This window comes from Choloepus didactylus, chromosome 14, assembly GCF_015220235.1.
Source record: "Choloepus didactylus isolate mChoDid1 chromosome 14, mChoDid1.pri, whole genome shotgun sequence".
Classification (NCBI taxonomy): Eukaryota; Metazoa; Chordata; class Mammalia; order Pilosa; family Megalonychidae; genus Choloepus; species Choloepus didactylus.
Window position 1 is genome coordinate 76,338,828 of NC_051320.1, and position 21,372 is coordinate 76,360,199.

General features: G+C 39.0%; 1 protein-coding gene across 3 annotated transcripts in view; it reads left to right on the forward strand.

Moving 5' to 3' along the window:
- COL14A1 (collagen type XIV alpha 1 chain) overlaps positions 1-21,372 on the forward strand; it is a 206,602-nt gene that overhangs the window by 92,654 nt on the left and 92,576 nt on the right. For all 3 annotated transcript variants that reach the window (XM_037803228.1, XM_037803230.1, XM_037803229.1), the window contains exons 16-23: positions 2,184-2,323; positions 2,954-3,086; positions 4,460-4,519; positions 6,137-6,288; positions 11,113-11,242; positions 12,428-12,550; positions 14,685-14,834; positions 17,584-17,700. In XM_037803228.1, coding sequence (XP_037659156.1) covers positions 2,184-2,323; positions 2,954-3,086; positions 4,460-4,519; positions 6,137-6,288; positions 11,113-11,242; positions 12,428-12,550; positions 14,685-14,834; positions 17,584-17,700 — 1,005 coding nt within the window. The remainder of the gene's footprint in view (positions 1-2,183; positions 2,324-2,953; positions 3,087-4,459; positions 4,520-6,136; positions 6,289-11,112; positions 11,243-12,427; positions 12,551-14,684; positions 14,835-17,583; positions 17,701-21,372) is intronic.

The window sequence follows — 21,372 nt, forward strand, 5'->3', positions numbered from 1 at the left end:
GATTTTTAAAAATACTAAAATTAAATGTAATGTTTGAATGCATTTATTGTTACTTTTTATGTACCTTATAGTGGCCCAATAAATATAATTATTTTTTTGCCTCTTGGTGGTAACAATTCTATTGTTGCTTTCTGAACTTATTTTTTATAATGCAATTTTATTGAAATATACTCACACCATATACTCCATCCAAAGTATACAATCAGTAGCTCACAGTATCATCACAAAGTTGTGCATTCATTACCACAATCAGTTTTAGAACATTTTCATTACTCTAAAATAAAGAATATATATATATATAACAGAACACCCAAACCATCCCATACCCCTTATCCCCCCCTATTGTTTATTTATTTTTTGTCTTTATTGCTCATCTGCCCATACACTGGTAAAGGGAGTATCAGTCACTGGGTTTTCACTATCACACAGTCACACAATAAAAGCTAAATGGTTATACAATCATCATCAAGAATCAAGTCTACTGGATTACCGTCCAACAGATTCAGATATTTCTTTCTAGCTAGTCTAATACACCAGAAACTAAAAAGGAATATCTATATAATACATAAGAATAACCTCCAGATTGACCTCTTCACTCTATTTGAGATCTCTCAGCCACTGAAACTTTATTTTGCTTCATTTCTCTTCCCCCTTTTGGTCAAGAAGGCTTTCTCAATCCCATGATGACAGGTCCAGGCTCATCCCTGGGAGTCATGTTCCACGTTGCCAGGGAGATTTACACACCTGGGAGTCATGTCCCATGTAGGAGGGAGGGCAGTGAGTTTATTTGCGGAGTTGGCTGACAGAGGCCACATCTGAGCAACAAAAAGTTGTTCTCTGGGGTGTCTCTTAGGCAGAATTATTAGTTGGCTTAGCTTCTCCTTTGCAGAAATAAGTTTCATAAGGACAAGCCCCAAGATCGAGGGTTTGACTTATTAAATTGGGATTCCCTAATGCTTGCAGGAATATGAGGAATTCCCCAGGTGAGGAAGTTTAATATTTCCATATTTCCTCCCAGTCCCTCAAGGGGACTTTGCAAATACTTTTTTACTTTCTGCCCAAAGTACTCTGGGTGCACTGGATATCATATTAACCTGTACAGAATGATAAGATCTCATTCCCCATTCTAGGTTCCATACGACAATGTTGTTTAAATAAACTGACCACACAGATTAATTAGAAAGCATGCTACAGAGAATATAAATTTTGTACCAAATAAACATCTCTTAAATAACAGTCAAAAAGGAATACACGTGACTGCTGAAAGAGCTTATGGCCTACGAACCTTTACAACAAGCCTCGTTGAACACTCCACACTCCTGCATAGTCAATTGCCCAATCTATGTCCATGTCCTGAACTTATTTTTTGATGCTGTATTGAGGAGGTGAGAAAGTAATATGGAGAGAGATGAGAAAGAAGCTGGATTGAGAAATAATCTTCACAGAAAAGAAGTTCAGTAATTTCAGCAAATCTCCCAAGCGCTAACTGTAATAGGAATTCTCATGGAATCTTGTAAAAAATTTGTACAACCCTTGATTTCAGGTAATAAAAACCAACAATATGATAATTCATTCTAGATGTAGTTGGATGTTAGGCATGTTATCCTTCTTTGGTACATCCCAGAAGTGTGTGAACTGTGAAAGAGTGGACGTGCTGATAAATTATATTTAGCTTCTAATGGTAGCCATTTGCACAAATTAAAGGGACGAATGTTCTCTTCTAGGATTTAATTTATTACCTGGGGATTGATTAGGCACTAAAGCGCATAGACCCCAAAGAGATGTTTTTCAAGCCTCTAGGACATCATTTTGTTAATTTCGTCAAAAGACTGGTAAGGTTGTCTTTGAAAGGCAATGGATATAATATATTTATTTTTCCTATAATTAATGAAAAGAGCCAAATAGAGACCAAGCATTCTGGAAATTTCTGGAAAACTTTAAAAATCTGTTATTTCCACAATTTTCCTGAATTATGTTGTTGTTTTAAATGCTGGAATCGCAAACATAAGTCCACACACGACTGATAAGCATTACTTTCACTTCCTCCACGTGCTTTCCTAAAGCAAAAATTCCTGAAAGAGTCTTCTCTCCATATGGCTCCTAGGAGCTGCTTGAGTTTTGGCTTCCTTGTGGCTTCCTTGCCTTTCCACTTCCCTAACAAAATCCCCTTCATTGGATTACAGAGGATGTCCCAGCCCAGCAGTACTTGGAAATTGATGAGGTGACGACGGAGAGTTTTAGAGTGACCTGGCATCCCCTCTCGGCTGATGAAGGGCAGCACAAGTTGATGTGGATTCCAGTCTATGGTGGGAAGACTGAAGAGGTGAGTTGTCGAGATAGCTTGAAATTTAATCCAGAGAATTTTATCTGGAGGTAAATACATGCCACTGCATTTGAGCTGGTCTTCACTTTAACATAGATTGAGAATCCTGAAAATAATGCATATTTTGCATAGCATGAATATTTTATAAATTGTCAAATCATATTATTTTTTTCCAAGATTAAAATGCATTATTCCTAGCAGTTAAGTTACATATCTTACGTATTTTCAGATTCTTTGACTTTCATAAGTGACATTTAATAAAACTTCAAATTGCTACTTTGGCAAGTAAATCTGTTTGCTTAGGGAAATGAAATGATAAAGTCTCTGGTTTGACTTTAAATTTGAACTCAACAGCTCTGGAGTTCTTCACTTGATCTTAGCCAAAAGGCTGAGAAGTGATCCCCCTGGAGGATGCTTTTGCTTGCTTGTTTCTTGTTTGCAATCAGAATGGCCTTTCTTTCTTTCTTTTTCTTTTTCTTTCTCTCTTTCTTTCTTTCCTTTCTTCCTCCCTTCCTTCTTTCTTTCTTCCTTTCTTTCTCTCTCTTTCTCTTTCTTTCTTTATTTAAAATTTATTTTGTTTTATCCCATGATTCAAGTAAACCTAGTTACTAACCACCAAGTATTTCTCAGGTTTTCCTAAAAGAAGAGCAGGACTCCTATGTTATTGAAGGCCTGGATCCTGGCACCGAGTATGAGGTTTCACTGCTGGCTGTACTCGATGATGGGAGTGAGACTGAGGTAGTTTCTGCTGTTGGGACCACACGTAAGTTTTGTTCTGGCCAAGATTGACTTTAGCAGCTCCCACCATCTTTTCTGATACTCTCTGCGCTCCGCCAGATCCTTCCCCACCAGCCTTATCCCTGGCTGTGGAGGCTTCAGTTTCCCCTTGTCCCCCACAATAATTCCACCTTCAGTGGAACAGATCTATCAAGCGTTTAAGCATCCTAGACTAGTAACACAAGAACACAGGGACCATGTCTGTCTTGTTCACCGTGGTATCTGCAGCCCTTAGCACAGTACCTGGCACATTTTGATTGAATAATAAATACTTGATGAATGGTTGGATAGATGTATGAAATAATTTATAAACACATAATGAACCAACAAAAATAAACCTAGGCTAACGTGTCCAAGAGTTTCTGGAATCTGTCGAGTTGATTTTGGTTCCAAGAATCTTGTGCAAAATCCATTCACTGATTCATTCATCCCTTCATTTTTAAAATATGAGGTATTAACCACATATTAAATTGTCTTAGATTGTGTTCCCTGGAATCACATTTTGAGACAGAAAATTGCATCCAGATGGTTTATTGAAGACTACAATCAGGAGATACATCTGTGAGGAAGTGAGGGCGGCAGGATGGAGGATATAGGAGAAGCTGACCCTCGAAGGGACTGCAGCTGAGCCCTGAGCTAATCCTTTTAGGAACTCTGGAGCTGGGAGGGCCCTTCTCAGTCATCTCAAATTGAGGCAGAAGGGCTGGGTCTTTGTGTCTCCACATGGCCAGTCATTAGAAGTGGCCAGTGCTCTGACAGACACTGTGAGCTCAAGTGAGCTATTTCCCAGTGAGGGAGGTAGCTGTGAGCCTTTGGCAGCCAGAATTCCGGCACCTGGGGGATGGGTGTGTCAGCCTCCACCCCCAAGAGGGGATCTGGGTGGAGCCCACACATCCATAAATGTTCAGCTTTCCTTTGAATGCCCAGGGTGGATACCAGAACTGGAAGATGCACTTCTTTCCCAAGCGTGTTGTCCTCCCTGGTGGTCTTGTTTGGCAGACCTTTTGCAGTTTGGTCTAGGGCACTGTTTAATTCCCTTTAATTATCATGGTTATACCCCTGTTTCAAAGTAACTGGGATGTTTCACATTTTTGTAGTTGTAATTCAAATGTTTATATGAAGTCTTGTGTCTGTGGACTAGAAACTTGACCTTCTTTGGGTTTCAGTTTCCTTTCCCATAGAATAGAGTTTCCCTTACTTACAACTCACCTCTTTAGTCTTCTCACAATGGACAGGGATTTAGTGAGAAACAAGTGAGATAATATGGGTGAAATTTTTCTTTGAAAACTACAAAATGCTATACACGAATATATAGCATTATTATCATTACAGAAGTTTAAGTAATGAATATTTTTTTAGTTGACAGCATTTGGACAGAACCAGCCACAACCATAATCCCAACCACACCTGTGACTTCAGGTAAGGACAAATAGGAACCCATTTACCTGTAAGAAATGTTTGATTGAAACAGAAGTTATGCTGTTTCTGTTTTATTTATTTTGCATTATTAATTAGGAAAAGAGATGCCCCTCCCTCCCTTCCCTGGCATGCTGGCTCCAATTTCACTGCTCTCCAACCCTCTCAGCAAGTCCTTTAGTCCTAAATGCAAGCTGGTCTTCTAGTCCACTGATTTCATTCTGACTATCTTGCTAGCTTTTCCATCTTTGTACTGACTCCCATTTAACTCTTCTGAGTTTTTAGCATAGCAAACCCTTCTCTTTTTTCCAGTGGCTTCTCCTCTTGTTCCCTGTTGAGAATTATTCATACCATGGTTTCCTTGCATTCCTGTGGGTCGCTGAGATTGGCTGGTGTACTGTTCTTCCTCTATCAGGTATTTTGTCTCAGCTTCTCTCTCCTCTCCACTCTGATACATATCCCAATTAGCAGTCAGATTCAATCAGGTACATAATTCTTACATAAATCTTATTTCCCTTCTTAAAATCATAAAGCAGTTCTCTATTACACATTCATCATTCACTCACTCACTCATTACTCAGTTAATCTTGATGGGGCCCTTCTTTGTGCCCCCCCGAATCTGTTTATCATAACAACCAAGACCCTTCATGATTGGGCTCTAGCTTACCTCCTGGCATCAGCTGTATTTCCTATGCTTCTTTCATTCTCCCGTTTTCTCCTGCCATCTAGAACTCCTAGCTCTGGATGTGAGTAGTTCCCTCTTGGTCCTACTGCCTGGTACCACCCCGGATGTGCCTGGTGAACATCAATCTCCTACCTCTTCAGTGGCACTGATTTTTTTTTTTTTGTCAAGCATTAATCACGCTGTAGTTCTAAGGCCTAAAACAGTCTGACATACATTAAAAGCTCAATGAATATTTGCTGAATGAATGAATGAACAGATGAAGTAAAGGAGGAGCCAGAGGAGATGGAAAGAATGAGAGAAAGGGCAGGAGAGAGAGGAGGAGATGGGACAATTGAAGGAGCAGGCAACTTAGTATATGAGAATGAATGTCCCAGAGAACATAAGTGAAGGGCTTTGGATGGATCTCAGAAGAAGGGTGATATCCATGGGACTGAATGGATAGAGGCAGCCGTGGTGAGAGGTTTGTGTTTTGAGAGACAAGTATTAAAGCAGAAACGGGGATGTCCACGTGGATGGCATGTGTGTTGGATGCTGGATTGCACACTGAGGCTGACCACCCTAGTCCTCCATGTCCATTCTCCAACAGAGCTTAGAGGGAAGTTCTCCTGAGCTTTCCGTGCTCCCCTTTAGGTGCCACGGGCTGGTTTCTTATGTCCAACAATTTCTTCCCAGTTCTCTTCAGTGGCATATACAGAGCTGATGGCTTTGAGGTCCACAGTCTCACCTTGAAGCATCTCAACCTATTTCTGTTTGTGACTTGGCATCAAACTCCCCATTGACCACTAAAGCTGAGTGGTTCTTGCTTCATATGGATCTATGTGATAGAGATAAGGGCATTAAATGATTCTTGTTGCTGTGGCTGCAAATAGTCCCTTTGACTCATTTTCAAATATGATGGGTTAAAATTCTTTAATCCTCTTTTGTGTCTATTCCAGTTTTCCGGACAGGAATCAGAAACCTGGTTGTAGATGATGAAACCACTTCTAGCCTGCGGGTAAAATGGGACGTTTCAGACAGCAGTGTGCAGCAGTTCAGGGTGTCCTACCTGACTGCTCCAGGGGATCCCGCAGAAGAAGTGGTAGCAACGGTCTGTATAAATATGGCTGACTCGGCGGGGTTTCATGACTAACAGAGCTAACAAGGCTATCTCCAAATGCAAGCTATTCTGCTGATTTCTTGGTGACTTTACCAGAAGCTTATGTTCTTGGTTAATCCAAACTTCACTACTGGTTTCTTTGTGACTTTTCTATCTCTAAAACCTTCTCTACACCTGACTGCTTCAAGTTGATAAAGCTTTTGCACCTGGTTCCCAGCCTTGCTTCTGTGACTTTGATTGCCCATCAGAGCCCCAAAGTTGGGTCGTTAAAAGCAGATTATACACATGTATTGGTATAAATGAATATAAATATAAATGTATGTAAAAACCCCTTTTTGCTCTTGGGAATCTGATAAAGATTTTTCAGAAAAGTACACAGGAAAGATCTTTTTTTTTTCGTAGTTGAAGAGTTCCAAATAAAATGCCATCCATTGACAAAGTTATATATTTTACTGACATCAACTTATTTTGAGCAGACTTCTAGTAATTATGGGTGCCTCCCCTCAGGGATTTAGATTTTAATAGGTTGAGTTTGCTTTAAGTTGTTTCAGCTGTATTTATTTTTGTAAATGCTAAGCCTAGGTACACTTTTAATCATGGCCTTCCATGTTTTCTTAATTTTCACCATATCACTTTTTAGTCTAGAACCCAAAAATTGTTTTCTGTATGTTTCCAGTCAGACCAGTTAACTCTAGTTTGCATCCACAAGAAATTTTTCCTCCTTGTTAGGGAACATGTTTTATTTAGCCTAATTTCCTTCATTTCTTGCCCTTGGCTGCATTATTTTTGAAGATACTCTAGGAAAAAAGTCTCCAAAATTAATTATTGCTCAAGAATAACATGGTTAGTCTTCCTTCCCCTTCCTAATTTACAGATTTATAGGAAAGTACTTTACTTTAGGCTGATAGAGGAAACCATTACAGAAACTAGGGATAGCCTTGAGAGTAGCCACACATACTGTGAATAGCAAAAAAGGGGCACGAATTTGGTCTGGGATTACTTTTGGAAAGTTAATAGACACCTATTAAATTATAAATTCGCTTGAACCATACATTTCAAATGATTCATGATTGGCAAATTTTAAAGAGTTGAAATTGTTTCTAGGACTGGTAATTAAAGATATAATTTGGATGTTTTGTTTTCCTTGTTATTGTCTTTATATTGTAACTTAGTTCCTAAAAATGAGATCCATAAAAACTCCTCAGAATGAGAATTTTTTGTTTTAATGTTTCCGAGAAACACATTGAGTTTCTTGGTGAATTATTCCTGCTCATTTGGAAAGAAAGTAAAAATTTAATCACATGCATGCATTTGTAAACTATGCAAGGTAAAATAATAATAATATTGACTTTGGGTTGTCTCCTAGATAATTTTCCCTTTGCTAGTTTCTTTCATTTCACACTGTTGACTTTTGAAATACTTGGGCACCTAGATAAAGGAAAAAAAGATCAAAAGTCTTAACCACAAATGTGCCCAAGTTAAACAAACCCTTAACTGAAATAAAAAATATTGATAAATTTGGTCGTGATTATTTACTGTACAGAAATTTTTTTTTGCTATTTATAAGAAAGTACTGTAGGATTCTTTTAATATCAAGCTCCTTTAATGCATTTCAATTAAATTGGATTTACATACACTTGATTTATTGGCATCTTTTCAGGCACGCACCTGAGGATTAAATGAGAATTTATGTCTCAGTGTCTTTATGAAATGTTATTGCTATACAAATGTGATGTATTATTAATAGAAACATAAAGTGAGGTGCATCTAAATCTGGGCTAGATAGGGCAGCTTCTCTTAGGGCAGCTGAAGACTGTCAAAGTCCAATAGTCTTGAAATCCCACTGACCAAATAGATATCTTAAAGTATAAGATGCATGTAAAGTTGGTAAAACATTTAAAAAATGTGTGCAAGGAAAAGTATCTGGTTAAGAGAAATGCTTCTCTTATGAGCTTTCCAATTTTCCCTTTACTATAAAAGCTGAAAATTTATATGATGAATGAATAAAATAGTCTTAAAATTGGAGAGTAGTTGAAGGTTTAACATTGTACCCAAAGTTCAGCTTCAATATATGTAAAGCAAATGAAATTAAATTTACTTTTCCAGTTGAAGTAGGTGAAGTATTTATGAATTGTAAACTGTAATCAAAATCTACCAAATACTTCCAATAAAATACTTTTGAACTTTTAGAAAAGAAAACAACCTATCAAATATTTCAAAATGATTGACTTTCAACTCTGCTCTGAAATTTGGAGGTGTGGCAATGACATTACCCTTACATTTTTTCCCAGAGTAGGAAGGTCTTGCACTTATTTATCTGTTAAAGGGTGGCCAAGAGTCCAGACTTTTTTATAGACTAGATGTCAAAATTCATAATCGTGACTTGAATTCTGAGTTGCAAGCAACTTTCTAGAACAGGGCTACTCAGAATGTGGCTTAGTCTACCACAAGATGAGTACAGATATTAAGATGAAACTTCTAGAAATATTTGTAGCAGTTTGACATTGCTGCACTATCCAAGTACATAATCACTTTTCTAGAAATTTATTTTTTAATCATATTTCATAAAAATATTGGTCTGAAGTGGATTAGAACTAAAACAACACCACCTGATCTTTCATCACAGATAGTTTGAGAACCCTGTCTAGAAAACAGAACTTTGTAAGATGGGAACCCAATGATATGCAGGGAATCCTCTTTTTGCTTCAAGGACAGCTTGCTGGATGTGGTCCAGGCTGCTCTGAAGGGTTTTCGGTGATAATGAAGCCAGACATGAAATTACATTTCTGAAAAAATTTAAAAGTTAAAGTTCACTGGTTAGATTTTCATCCCTCTTAGTTATGAGTATTTTGTATAGAATTGCTTTGTAAACAAAACCACCATCTGCTGTAACCTGCAGCATCTGTTCAGCATGAACACATCTTTACTCTGTATTGTCCAAACAAGAAGAGGCCAAGCAGGGAGAACTTGGAAAACCTAAACAAGGAGATTTACACTTCACTCTTGGGAATGAATATCGTTAGGGTAAAAATGTTCAAGCAATGCCGTCACATGGAGTAGAGCATAGTGGTTAAAACAAAGCCCAGAGCCAGATTTCAATCTTGGTTCCTTTTCTCAGTAACTGTGTGGGCCTCAGTTTCCCCATCAGTAAAATGAGCTTCATTATCCCCATCTGAAAATGAGGGTAATGATACTCCTTACCTAAAAGGGACACTGTAAATATTAATTGAATTACTATATTAAGATATTTAGAGACGCACCTACCACCTAATAAGTAGTATTAACTGATGGCTATTATTATAGACCCAGCAACTACTTCCTAGAAAACTAAATGCACCCTCCAGAATGCCCCTGCTGCTTTTCAGTACCCTGGACTCTGAACTTGATGACCTCCACAGCCATGCAGGTCTCTGTTTGAGAGATGATCTTATTTAAGGAACATCAGCATGAGTGGTTTGCTAGACTGACCGCTTGGAATGAATGCCCCGGCTCTGTGTGCTCCAGAGGAGTTGCAGTTAATACAAGCACCCTGCAAGAAGAGGCATCGATGGAGTCACACAAGTCAGAGCACTCACAATTCCTCTTTTACGTGCCTTCAAGGCCAGGGTCTGACTCATTCTAGCGCCTTTTTGTAACCCTCCCTCCCAGGCCCCTGGGTCTATGCATCAATGCAACTCTGTACATTTCAATGTCCCTTTCATGTGAAGAGCAAAAATCATATTAATCTAATATAAAATCACCCAATTCAGGTTTTCTTTTTCCATATTAAAATAGTACATTGCTTTAAGAGCTTAACAATATCTTAGCCGCAGCTTCTTCCAGGTTCAACTGGAGACTTTCCTCTCCTCGGTCAGTGTCGAGAGCACAGCTCTTTGCTCGCTGGCATTTTATCCAGCCCTTGTATTGGAAAGCTCCTCCAGCTGTCCTGGTCTTGTGATTCCTTCAAACCTGCTTGGGTCAGTTCTTACATCCGAGCATTTTTCCAGCCTTAAGTTCCTAAATGACCCAGACATGTGCCAGTATCTAACTGCTGGAGCACAAGCGGAATATTCTGTGTTTCCAAAATTGAGAACATGTGGCTTTTCTGGTCCACACCATTCTTTCGGGGGTGCCAGAGTTTGCAACGCTGTGCCACATGGCATGTTGCACTAACGCTTGTGCAGTGTCGACCCCACAGCCACATTGCATTGTTTTTTTGCAACCTTTTAGAGACAGAGTGATTTGAAATTGAGCAAGACATCTTTTTGCAGAAATAAAAAGCTGCAAACTGGTTTTAATGTTGTTGATAAATTTGTTCCAAATCCGAAATCTTGGATTTAATGTGTGGTTCTGTTGCTCTTGGTTAACATCCATCCTTCTCCAAGTGAAAGAATGAAATGCTGGGTTCAGATGGTCTCTGAAGGAATAAAGAATGGAAGACTAAATTTTCAAGATACTTAGGTATAATAAAAATTGAGAAGCCGGCTGGATTATAGAATGAAACCTCCTAAGTGATAAACACCTACTTTCCAAACAGATCATTATTCTCTCCTGGATACTTTACAAATGGTGAGAAGATGTGGAGAGATGAATATTCCTTAGAGCCTTAGAGCCACACATTTAAGCCTTCTGTATTAGTGATTATAAACTAAGGATTACTGTGAGGAGGGATTTCAGAGAGGCATGGTTTTGCATGGATGCCCCTCCTGTTCTTTCACTCTCAAAGCACATCTCCTTGCTTTTGATTATTTCAAAGTGCCTGAAGTCCTGCTCTACCTGTGGATCAATAAGAGCAGGAGTCTTACTAAGACCATGGGCCTTTGCTTTTCTGTTCAGGTTATGGTGCCTGGAAGCCAGAACAATCTCCTTCTGAAGTCTCTGCTTCCCGATACCGAATACAAAGTCACGGTGACTCCCATCTACACTGATGGAGAAGGCGTCAGTGTCTCTGCCCCTGGAAAAACCTGTGAGTGCAGCTTTCTCCTTTTGAATACCATCAAATTAATTGGAAATGCTCGTGCCTTTAATGTGCATGAAAAGAGACAGTAGTAAAATGAAAAGAGCAAAAGAGAAACAGAGACAGAAAATCTGTTTGAATCTAGTCTTTACACATATAAGCTGTGTGACTTCAGGCAAGTTGCTTAACTGCTCTGGGCTTTAGTTTTCCCAGCTATGAAAGTTGAGACTGGAAAAAAATCTTTCTCCTCCAAATCTATTTTATAAGAAATCTTATTGATTACCCAAAATGCATTCTGAATGTCCACTGCCCTCCATTGAACTGCCCCATCCCAAGCTGCCCATCCTCTATGACTGAGATTAATGCACTAGTCTCATAACAGGTCTTCCTGCTTCCCCTCTTGCCATCCTTTATGCCCATCACAGAAGCCTGAGGATCTCTTTAAACATAAATTATCTCATGTCACTCTTCTAGCTTCAAGCCTCCCAATGGCTTCCCATTGCACTCAGGCTACAACCCAACCTCCTTCTTGTAGCCCACGAGGTCCATGTGACCTGGCTGTTCGATCTCTTCAATCTCACCTCCTAACAGTTCCCACAGCCACAGCTCCCTCCCTGCTCTTCACTGGACACTTTAAGCTTATTTCTGACTTAGTGACTTTGTACCAGCTCTCCCTTCCACATGGATTGTGGATGTTTGCTTGTCTGACTTTTTCTTGTCATTTTTGTCTCATCTTGTGAATGTCACCTCCTCAGTCTTTCTGAACATCCCATACAAAGTAGCTCCCACTATATGAGATCAGCCTGTTTTCTTTGTCGTATCATGGCACTGTTTACTATCTGGTCATTTCTTGTATAATCATTTGTGTGTTCATTGTCTCCCACTAATGTAACGTAAGCATCATGTGAGCCAGGGGCCTCATCTGTATTGTTCACATCTCCATACCAGGCTCCTACGGCGCTGTGGGGCACATTGGGGATTTCGATAAATGTTTGTTTAAGATGAATCAACCAAGATGATCAATGAGGGAACATGCATGAAAACTCTTGGTTAGATATCTACACAAATCTTAGTTGTATTCATTACTGTTATAATTATCTATACTTGCCTGGAACACTGCCACCAAACAACAGTGTAAGTCATAGAGATGAAAAGGACACTGAATTCCTGTTTTTCCTTCCCCTTTCTGTTCAGTGCCGCTGTCTGGTCCCCAAAACTTACGGGTCTCAGAGGAGTGGTATAACCGATTGCGCATTACATGGGATCCCCCATCTACCCCTGTAAAAGGCTACAGGATTGTCTACAAACCTGTTAGTGGTAAGTAATGTCTTAACAATATTTTGTAACCATGATAAGGGATCTAAAATGCAAACCAGCACACTCCTGAGGCCTAAAGCAAAGAGACTAAAAATTAGTGGGGATGAAGGGGCAAGGAATAAATCTTGAACAGGCTCCATAGTCTACGCTTGATATTTCATGCTCATGGTTCACTGGGATTTTCGTTTGGAGAAATTAGAGATGGAGGTATTTTAGTTGCATCAGCCTGGAGACAAAGCTGCTTGGATTATTGGACACAATAGATATGGCTGAAAATGATTGTAGAGGCAAGAGTAACATCTGAGATTACAGATTGAGACTAATGGAGTTTTTGTAGGCAGAAGTTTTTTAATGGTGCAAAGAATATTTTTAAAACTTTCCTGCCAAATTCACGGAAATAATTTGACAACTTCTTTCTGCTGAACAACCAGTGTTGGAGGCCTGGGTCTAGAAAACTGAGAAGATTCTTGTATCTGTTTCTAGTCTCCTGTTGAAATTCTATGAAAGTGCTAAGTGTCAAGAGATGATTGTGCAATAGCTGCTGGGTGCATGCAGCCTCCTCTCCACAGGCACATGCACCAAGGGTACAATTGCCCCGTATTTGGGTCATTCCTTTGCCTTCAAGATATAGTGATATGGGGAGGTAGAGGAGAGAGGGATCTCCTCATGAAGTAGGCTAAAAGGCTGATGGAAAAAGCCTTTCATTACCACAGGCTTGGGGCTTTGATGAGTTTTATCCTCCAACATAGTTTCCAAAATGAGGAGACTGAGAGGTTGGTGAGTAGAATTTTCCAACTAATCCAGGAGGTAAGAGGTAGAAGAGGAATTAGAAGTTGGAGGTTCCCACTGTTTACAGATTTCATATCCATCCAGCCATAAAGTTTCTGATTCCTCTGAAGTCAAGGTGTCCTTAGGTCATTTGCCTGACTGGGTAGGTCAGGTATATACTGAGTATATATTCTGCTCACTCATTGGCCTGGAAGTTTTCTACGTGGGGTCATAAGTTCATCATCCTAGATGGCCTTGCTGAATTTGCTCTGTGGACCATTTTTGAAAATATTTATTGGGTTTCTGGAAGCAAATGGCTTTGTTTTAGGCCGATGGTTCTCAAGTAGGGCAATTTTGCCCCCCAGTGGACATTTGGCAATGCCTGGAGACATTTTTAATTGTTAAGACTTTGGTAAGACATCTGGTTGGTGCTGGCTAAACATCCTATGATTCACGGGATATTCCCCACAACAGCGAATCATCCAACCTTGAAAAACTGTGTTCAAGGCCAAGTCGGAGATTTATATGTGGTCCTTTGCCACATATTAGCACTCAGTGTTTGGGGCCTGGGGTGATTACTATTGAGATAATAAAGGAGTTAAAAAAATATATATATATACACATACATACATATATATACATAAAATATGTATATATGTATGCATGTATGTATAACTGTACTGTTGGAAAGGGGCTCCTGGTGTAGTCCTTAAAGAATGAAGGACCATGTATGGGAAGAAACAGGAGGTAAATGAATTTGTATAGAACTTGGCAAGGAATGTTTTTAATGCTTAATCAAAGATCCCACTCAGCTGAAACAGAGATAAAGATGCAAAGGCACAAAACGCCAGCTAGCTGGTCAAGTGCTTCGGAACAAGAGTTTTATCTGTCTGGTATTAGAAATCATAAAAGGAGTGATTCAAATTATAATGATAACAGCATGCTGGTTCCCCTTGTGACAAGGTTCTGCATGGTATCATGACAAAATCAGATGCTTGCATGCCTGCTGGGGACCAAGCCAGGTATCTGAGAAGGGGCAGTCGAGAATGATCTCTTCAATTTGACAAGTTTCCTATGGTGACAAAATATTTGTGCTATGAAGGCCTCACAGTATAGTGGATGGTGGATTGCAAGCTGGACCAGCTTCTTTGAGGAAACACCAGGGAAAGACCTTTTGGGAAAAGGACTAGATCCCTAGAAAATCTAGAGCACCGTGGTTAGTCTGTAGATTTTAGAGCTAGATGAGACTGGTTTCAAGCACTGTTGATTGTTTGATGTACAATCCTGGGAAACTAAAAACCAGTTGAGAGTGCTTCCATTTTTGTACATTCTGTTGTAACTGAAATATGCTCTTTGCTCCTTCAAGTTCCTGGCCCAACACTGGAAACTTTTGTGGGAGCTGACATTAATACCATCCTTATCACAAACCTCCTCAGCGGGATGGACTACAACGTGAAGATATTTGCCTCCCAGGCTTCCGGCTACAGCGACGCTCTGACGGGCATAGTGAAAACACGTAAGGTTCATGTCCTGCCTCCCTGGTCCCCACATGTGGTTTTGCTGCTTTGTTTTCACCGTAACCAACCTCTGCTTCAATTTGGTGGTTGGTTTTCCTTTTCCTCAACATTACATTGTCTGGCTGGTGTTTCATGGAAAGCAAGGTGTACTTTATTCAGGGCTGTAGGTCAGGCAGGATGTCAGCACCTAGCATTCAAATATACTTGATGGTTGTGGTTAGGATTTCCTTCTGGAAAGGCTTTGTTGAGATTTTTCAAGTAACGTGAAATTTTCCAACCATCCTGTGCTGTGGCCTGGCACAGCCAACCCCAGTCAAATTTAGGTGAGAGGGAAGTTTGCCTTCTCTCAAAGCCTTTGCTCCACCCCTACACACGTGTGGACACACAAATACACTCACCGTCCATGAAAAGTACCTGTACCACTCTAGGGAAATCCGTCTCTACTCTCTTGTGGGTTTTCGTGCAGTTGGCCCACCGTCTGGAACTTCTCACTGGCGTCTGCCACTCCGAGACACCATGGCACAATGCAGTGTTTGCCAAACTCCAGCTATGTGTTCTCTATTCCTGATATTGCTCACACTTCCCACACATCGATTTAATATATTTCTTTAAATTGAAGTACAGTTTCTTAATTAAATACTTTATATAACTTACATAATTATCCTACAGAGAAAATCACAGTTTTAATACACATTAAAAACAATACATAAACTACCAAAATAACAATGGTTCAGCCGTCTGCTAATGCAAATAATCCTGAGTGCTATCAAAAGTACTTGTCCCACAATAGACAGTGAAAGTCATGGTGATAGGGAAAGAATAAGCGTTGAATCTGCTACTTATTAGCTCTGATCTTAAGGAAATTGCTCCTTTGAGCCCCAATTTTCTCAACTTTAAAATAAAGATAATGATCAGTTTATGGCTGATTCTGAGGAATAATGACATAATGTATGGAAATTGACTATTATATAGCAAGCTTTTAATGGATAACCACTCTTATTTCTGTAATAGTTATTCTTTTTGCACTTGGTCCCACATTTTCCTTCATCCCTAACCAAATAATTAATCTGATAAATAGTTTCAGGCAAGAATGGAAGCATCTACTATACTTGATGTCAAAACACCCGGGATTTCATTAGAAGAGGCTTCCTGAATTTCTCTTTCATGGAATCCCTTAAGACTATACAGGCTAGATACTAAAAAAAATTAATCTAAGGACATAGTCTGTCACTTCAACAGATCTCAGAAGCCTGTGGCCTGTGGTTCTGATCAGACTGTTGAAGTCACACGGTTTTAGCCACCACCGTGACCTCCAAGTTACTTCTCTCTGTTGTGCTGTTACAGCAGTCGCCAAGTTCTCCTTAGGAACACCACAGAAAGCCCTGTGCAGTTTTCCCATCCTCTACTCTCTCCTTCCCTATTTCATATTATTTTCCTCTCTAGGTTACCCTTTCTGTCTGCACCACCTTCTCTGCCTGGTTGATTCTTTACTGCTCTCTCTTCCCCCTATGCTTTCTTATGTCTTCTATCCTCTTCTCTCTGCTTCCCTCTTCTTTCTTTCCCATCCTTTTCTCTCCCCTAATAAATGCGTAGACCATCACAAACATATTTTAAAAGACTGAGAGTGGTGAATTGTTCTATATTCTTATCTTTAAAGTAAAAACTAGATGGGTTTATTATTTGTGATATCTCTTTCTCCCAAGCAACAACCCCCCCCCCACCGTGGCCCCACAATCTCCAATTAATTAAACCAAGGTGTTTTTTAATTTAGTGTGGTCATATGAATCATTATTGAATTCCTTTTTTGTGGGGAGGAGAGGAGTTGTTTAATTGGCCTTTGTAAAAAAGGTCTTCCCTCTCTGATCTAACAGAAGGGGACAATGTAAAGGTATAAATTGAGATCAGCAAGATTATTTTTGCCTTCTTGAAAAAATAATTTTAAACAATTTTTATTTATTTGGTAGCTAAGAGAGAGGGAGAACTAAGAGAAAATTATATGGAAGGATGTCAGAGGTCATTAGGAAAAGTGAATTTTAATTTTCTGCTTTTTTCTGCTTGGATCTAAAATGGTAAACATCCCGTGCTTACTTCTCTATTGTATTGGAGAAACAATATATTTACCATTTCCCCAAATAAACTTTTTGTGAATCATTTTTGCATGTCACAATGTTCTGAAATGAGTAAGCATTCATACATTTATTTTTATAATTTGTTTTCATTTATGTATGTTTCTAAGTTTTTTTCATTCTCATCCAATCATGTTTTCAAGGCCAGTCCCACAAAGCTGCTCCCAAGTTACTCTTCCATTATATCTACTTTGCTTTTCCCTTTTGCTTCAGCCATGGCTCTCTTTCAGTGGTTAATAAGTATATTTGTATTTCATTTTTATTACAAAAGCATTATATATTCATTGTGGATTTATAGAAAACACAAATAAATAAAGAAGGAAGATTAAAAATCACCCAGAATTTCCCCATCCATTGTACCTGGTCTTTGTCTTGTGAGTATGTATTTCCAATTTCCTTTTTAAATATCAGTTCATACCATTTGTGATGTTTTGGAACCTGCTTTCTCAAATCATAAAATAGCTATCTTTTATATACTAATGTGTTGTGGGTTGATGAATTTCCCACATCCAAGTCTGGAGCATTGAGTGGGACTTTTGTCATGTTTTGGTTAATTTGAGGCTTGGGGACATAGGTGGCATTGTCTGATGTGTGATATAATTATGTGTCTATTGCATTGTAGTGTTCTTGGGCGTGACCAATCTCCAGGCAGACCATATTCAAATGACCAGCATGTGTGCTCGGTGGCAGGTGCACCGCCATGCCTCAGCCTACCGGATAGTCATAGAATCCCTCCAGGGTAAGTGCAATCCATCAAGCTCTTGTGTACCTAGTCCTGTGCAAATCACTATGGAGAATGAATGAGCAGCATTAGACAAGAGTCCTCTTCTTGAGGAAACGATTTTGTTTAATGGCTAATTGTGCAGGATTTGGAGTCAGACTGGCTGGTTAAGCAAATTATTTAATCTCTCCAAACCTCTGTTTTCCCATCTGTTAATGGGTGTAATCATAGTACTGATCTTGTAGGGTTCTTCGAGGATTAAGCTGTGATAATCCGTGTAAATCACTTGCAACAATGTTTTGCGCATAGTAAGCACCAATGGTCTATCTGCTCCTTTCGGTAGTTAGAACAGAATAGCCAGAATAAACACTAAAAATATGATGGCACTATAATTTTGGCATTCACTCCATGGGGATTTAGGTTTGAATTTAATATTTTTCTTAGTGTTTCTTTTTTACTTGTGAGGATGATTGGTGAAGAACAAACTGTCACTCAGGACAGAGTATGAAATATTTTTGCCAGGTTCTTCATCATTGCAGTTCTCGAGTACATTTAAAATTCTGGACTTTGTTCCAAAATTGAAACACTAAAAATGTCTTCTTATTGTCATTAAAAATATCAAAAATAATAAAATATGGATAACAGAAAGGTGAGTTTCTAGGCCCCGTTAACCCTTTTTTTTTCACGTAATCAGCAACGTATGGTATTTCAAAGATAAGATCAAATAATGAAAGTTATTTTAATGAAATTTGTTTACACAGTAAAAAAAGTCTTGTTATTTTTAAAATGATTAAAAAAAAATTTTTTTTCAAACATGTTACGTTACATTGTTAAAAATAGAGCCTTCTCTTCCTGGACAAATAATCACTGGTTTTCCCATAAAGAAAGTAGAAGGAGCTGCCATTTTGGGTTTGGACAGGACTGGATTTAGACCCCATATCCTGGCTATAACTACATTCAAAATCCATAGATACCACTTTTGCTTCAATCCATAAAAGTGGAAATTACAGTTTAGTAGAGTGCAGAGAGCATTTGGAAAGATGTCTCCTTTAGAAAATGAGTGGACATAGGAGCGCCAACTAGAAGAAACTCCCACCATCCCTAACCAAGGCATTGTCTTGATAGACACACTAAGCCACTACTTCCTTCCTCGATTCCCTGTGTGTAATGTAAGGGCCCCTTCAGCATGACACTGGCTAAACATATGGGAGTGGCTTTAATCCAGAATCAACATTTAGGAAGAGAAAGTTAGGACAATATATGTGAATTTTTTGCTTATATGAATATGATCTATGGGATGCTTTGACTGAAGTAGATGAAAGATATGTGACTATTCAAGAAACAGAAATATAAAATCTCGAGGAGTTACATTTGATTTATTTCTACATAAGACTAGCTAAATCACACTTTCATAGATTAGTGGGTTTTGTGAAGCTTGAAAAAAATACTCAGTATAAGAATCACAATCCCAAATTACCCCAAAATACTTTTACCCTTTTATGTGATTTAAGAAGTTGAAATGAAGGGGCATAAGGCCCTGTGGATATTCATTGTCCTTCCAAAAAATTATAATTATATGGATTGACATAAAGATGTATTGAAACTGGCTTTATCATTGGAATTATTGAGAACCACAAGTGTTATTTATAAAATGCTTTCAATTTAGCCTATTTGTGATTGGATTCTTAACATAGGATAATATTGATGTGCCTGGTATTGATCTTGTCATCTAAAATCTCAATATACTCTTTCTGGAGCCAAGATCTGTGCTGGCAAAAAATGAGTCCACATTTCCTTCTTATCTTCAAGTTAAGCTAACTTGAGCTCTGTCAGTATTATGTGTAGTCTGCCAGAAACCTCTTTGACTGAGCTGCAATAGTCTCAATTAAACAAGGATGAACGAAAGTGTCAGTCAGTTTATTTCCTACCAACATTTATAGCTGAGAGCTTTATGAGCCCAATTAGCCTCCATCACGTTCACTCACTTGTCTTACTTTATATTATTGATCACTGGACACCAAAGATTCTAGCTGACAAGAAGGAGTGTTTGGGAGAGTGAGTGTCAAGGTGAAAGTGGGGAATGTTAGATATTTTAAGTTATAGAACTTAGAGCATGGAAGAGACTACTTTGGTGTGGGTTTAGAGTTTGTTGTTTTATCTTACAGAGAAATGTGGTCACCATCCTGATTCACTGCTCTGAAGGACTTGTGATAAGATGACCACTCCTTCAAGGGCAAATAGTCTCACAGCCCAACTGTTCAGACTGGGCAACATCTTCCATTAGTTACCTGTGCTGTCTCTGCAGAAATTTCAGTCCTTCCATCCCAGTCAGAAGAGGTACTAGGGACAGATGGGATCCAGTTCCTCCAGGTTTAGAGAAAAGGTTTACCCTGGTGTGACCTATTTCTCTGTGCCTCTGCCAAATTCCTACTGTTTGGTAGGTTCTTTTTTTTCCCAGTTTTTAAAATAGTTCCATATTCTGGTCATGTGCACTTTTGAGATGAAAGTTGTTCTGAGATGAAGTCAGTGAAGACACCACTGCTATAACCAAAACTGCTAGTCAGCTTTCTTTGAGCTTCAATTTCTCTAAAATTACTTCTTTTGAGGCCGTTAACTGAGGTAATGCCTACAGATTTCCAAAGATTTTGTGAATAAAGTAGCTAGGGTGTCACTCAGGGTTTTTGATTTATTTGTAAGTGGCAGAAACCCAGATGAAAATGAATTAAGCAATGGGTCAATCTATTGGCTAATATATTGCAAAGTCAAAGAGTACTTTCTGGCTTCAGGCACATCAGGATCTAGGTGTTCAGTGTCATCCAGATTAAGTCTTGTTCCATTGCTCTGCTCTGTTTCCTCTGGCACTGTGAATTGGTCCCAGAATTATATCCTCCTGCCTTAGCAACCTTCGTGAAAAGAGAGCTTCTTTTTCTTACTCAATAGTTCCAACAAAAGTCCAGGAACTGAGTCATATTGGCCTGATTTGGGTCACATGCCCCTAAACCTGTCATTTAGTCCAATGCCATGAAATAAACCAACTGGCGAGACCTGATTGCCTCCTACCCATGTATCTAGTGGGAGGGTATTTAGTTCTCTCCAAACCATAAAGACCAGAATTGAGGGAGCAATGGATCCAAAATAGAGGGATTAGATACAAGACAGGCCAAGACAACAGATGTCCTCTACTCACGTAAATGTTATGACATTTTTATAGCCAAGAAAGAAAAAGAAATAAAGATTGCCAGAAGAACAAGGTCTTCTCAGGAGAGACTGAAATAAAATCTGCTTTTGAGTTAGTCATCCACACTTGCCAAATTAAATTGTAAGCTTTTAGTTAATTCTAGGACAGACCAAAGTGAGAGACTTTTGGTTGGTCTTGAGTAACTCAGAACCCCGTAACAGCTTCTGTTAGTTCTGCAGGTGCTCTAAGGTCCTGTTCCTCTCTCTGGCAGTTTTTGAGTTGACCAGGCACTTGAAGTTGGGTATAGAGTTTTCCTTCACGTTCAAGTATTTAAGTGACCCATAGGCCCAAATACTGTATTCCCTTTCTAAATCCCATAAATTGATGAATTTCTTTCTAGCATCCTAGGAAAGGGTTCAGCATATGTGCCACTTGTCTTCTGTCTGTAAGTGGTGAAATGTCCATTTTGCTGTGTTATTCATTCACCAGGATAGAGAATGGCACCATAGTGG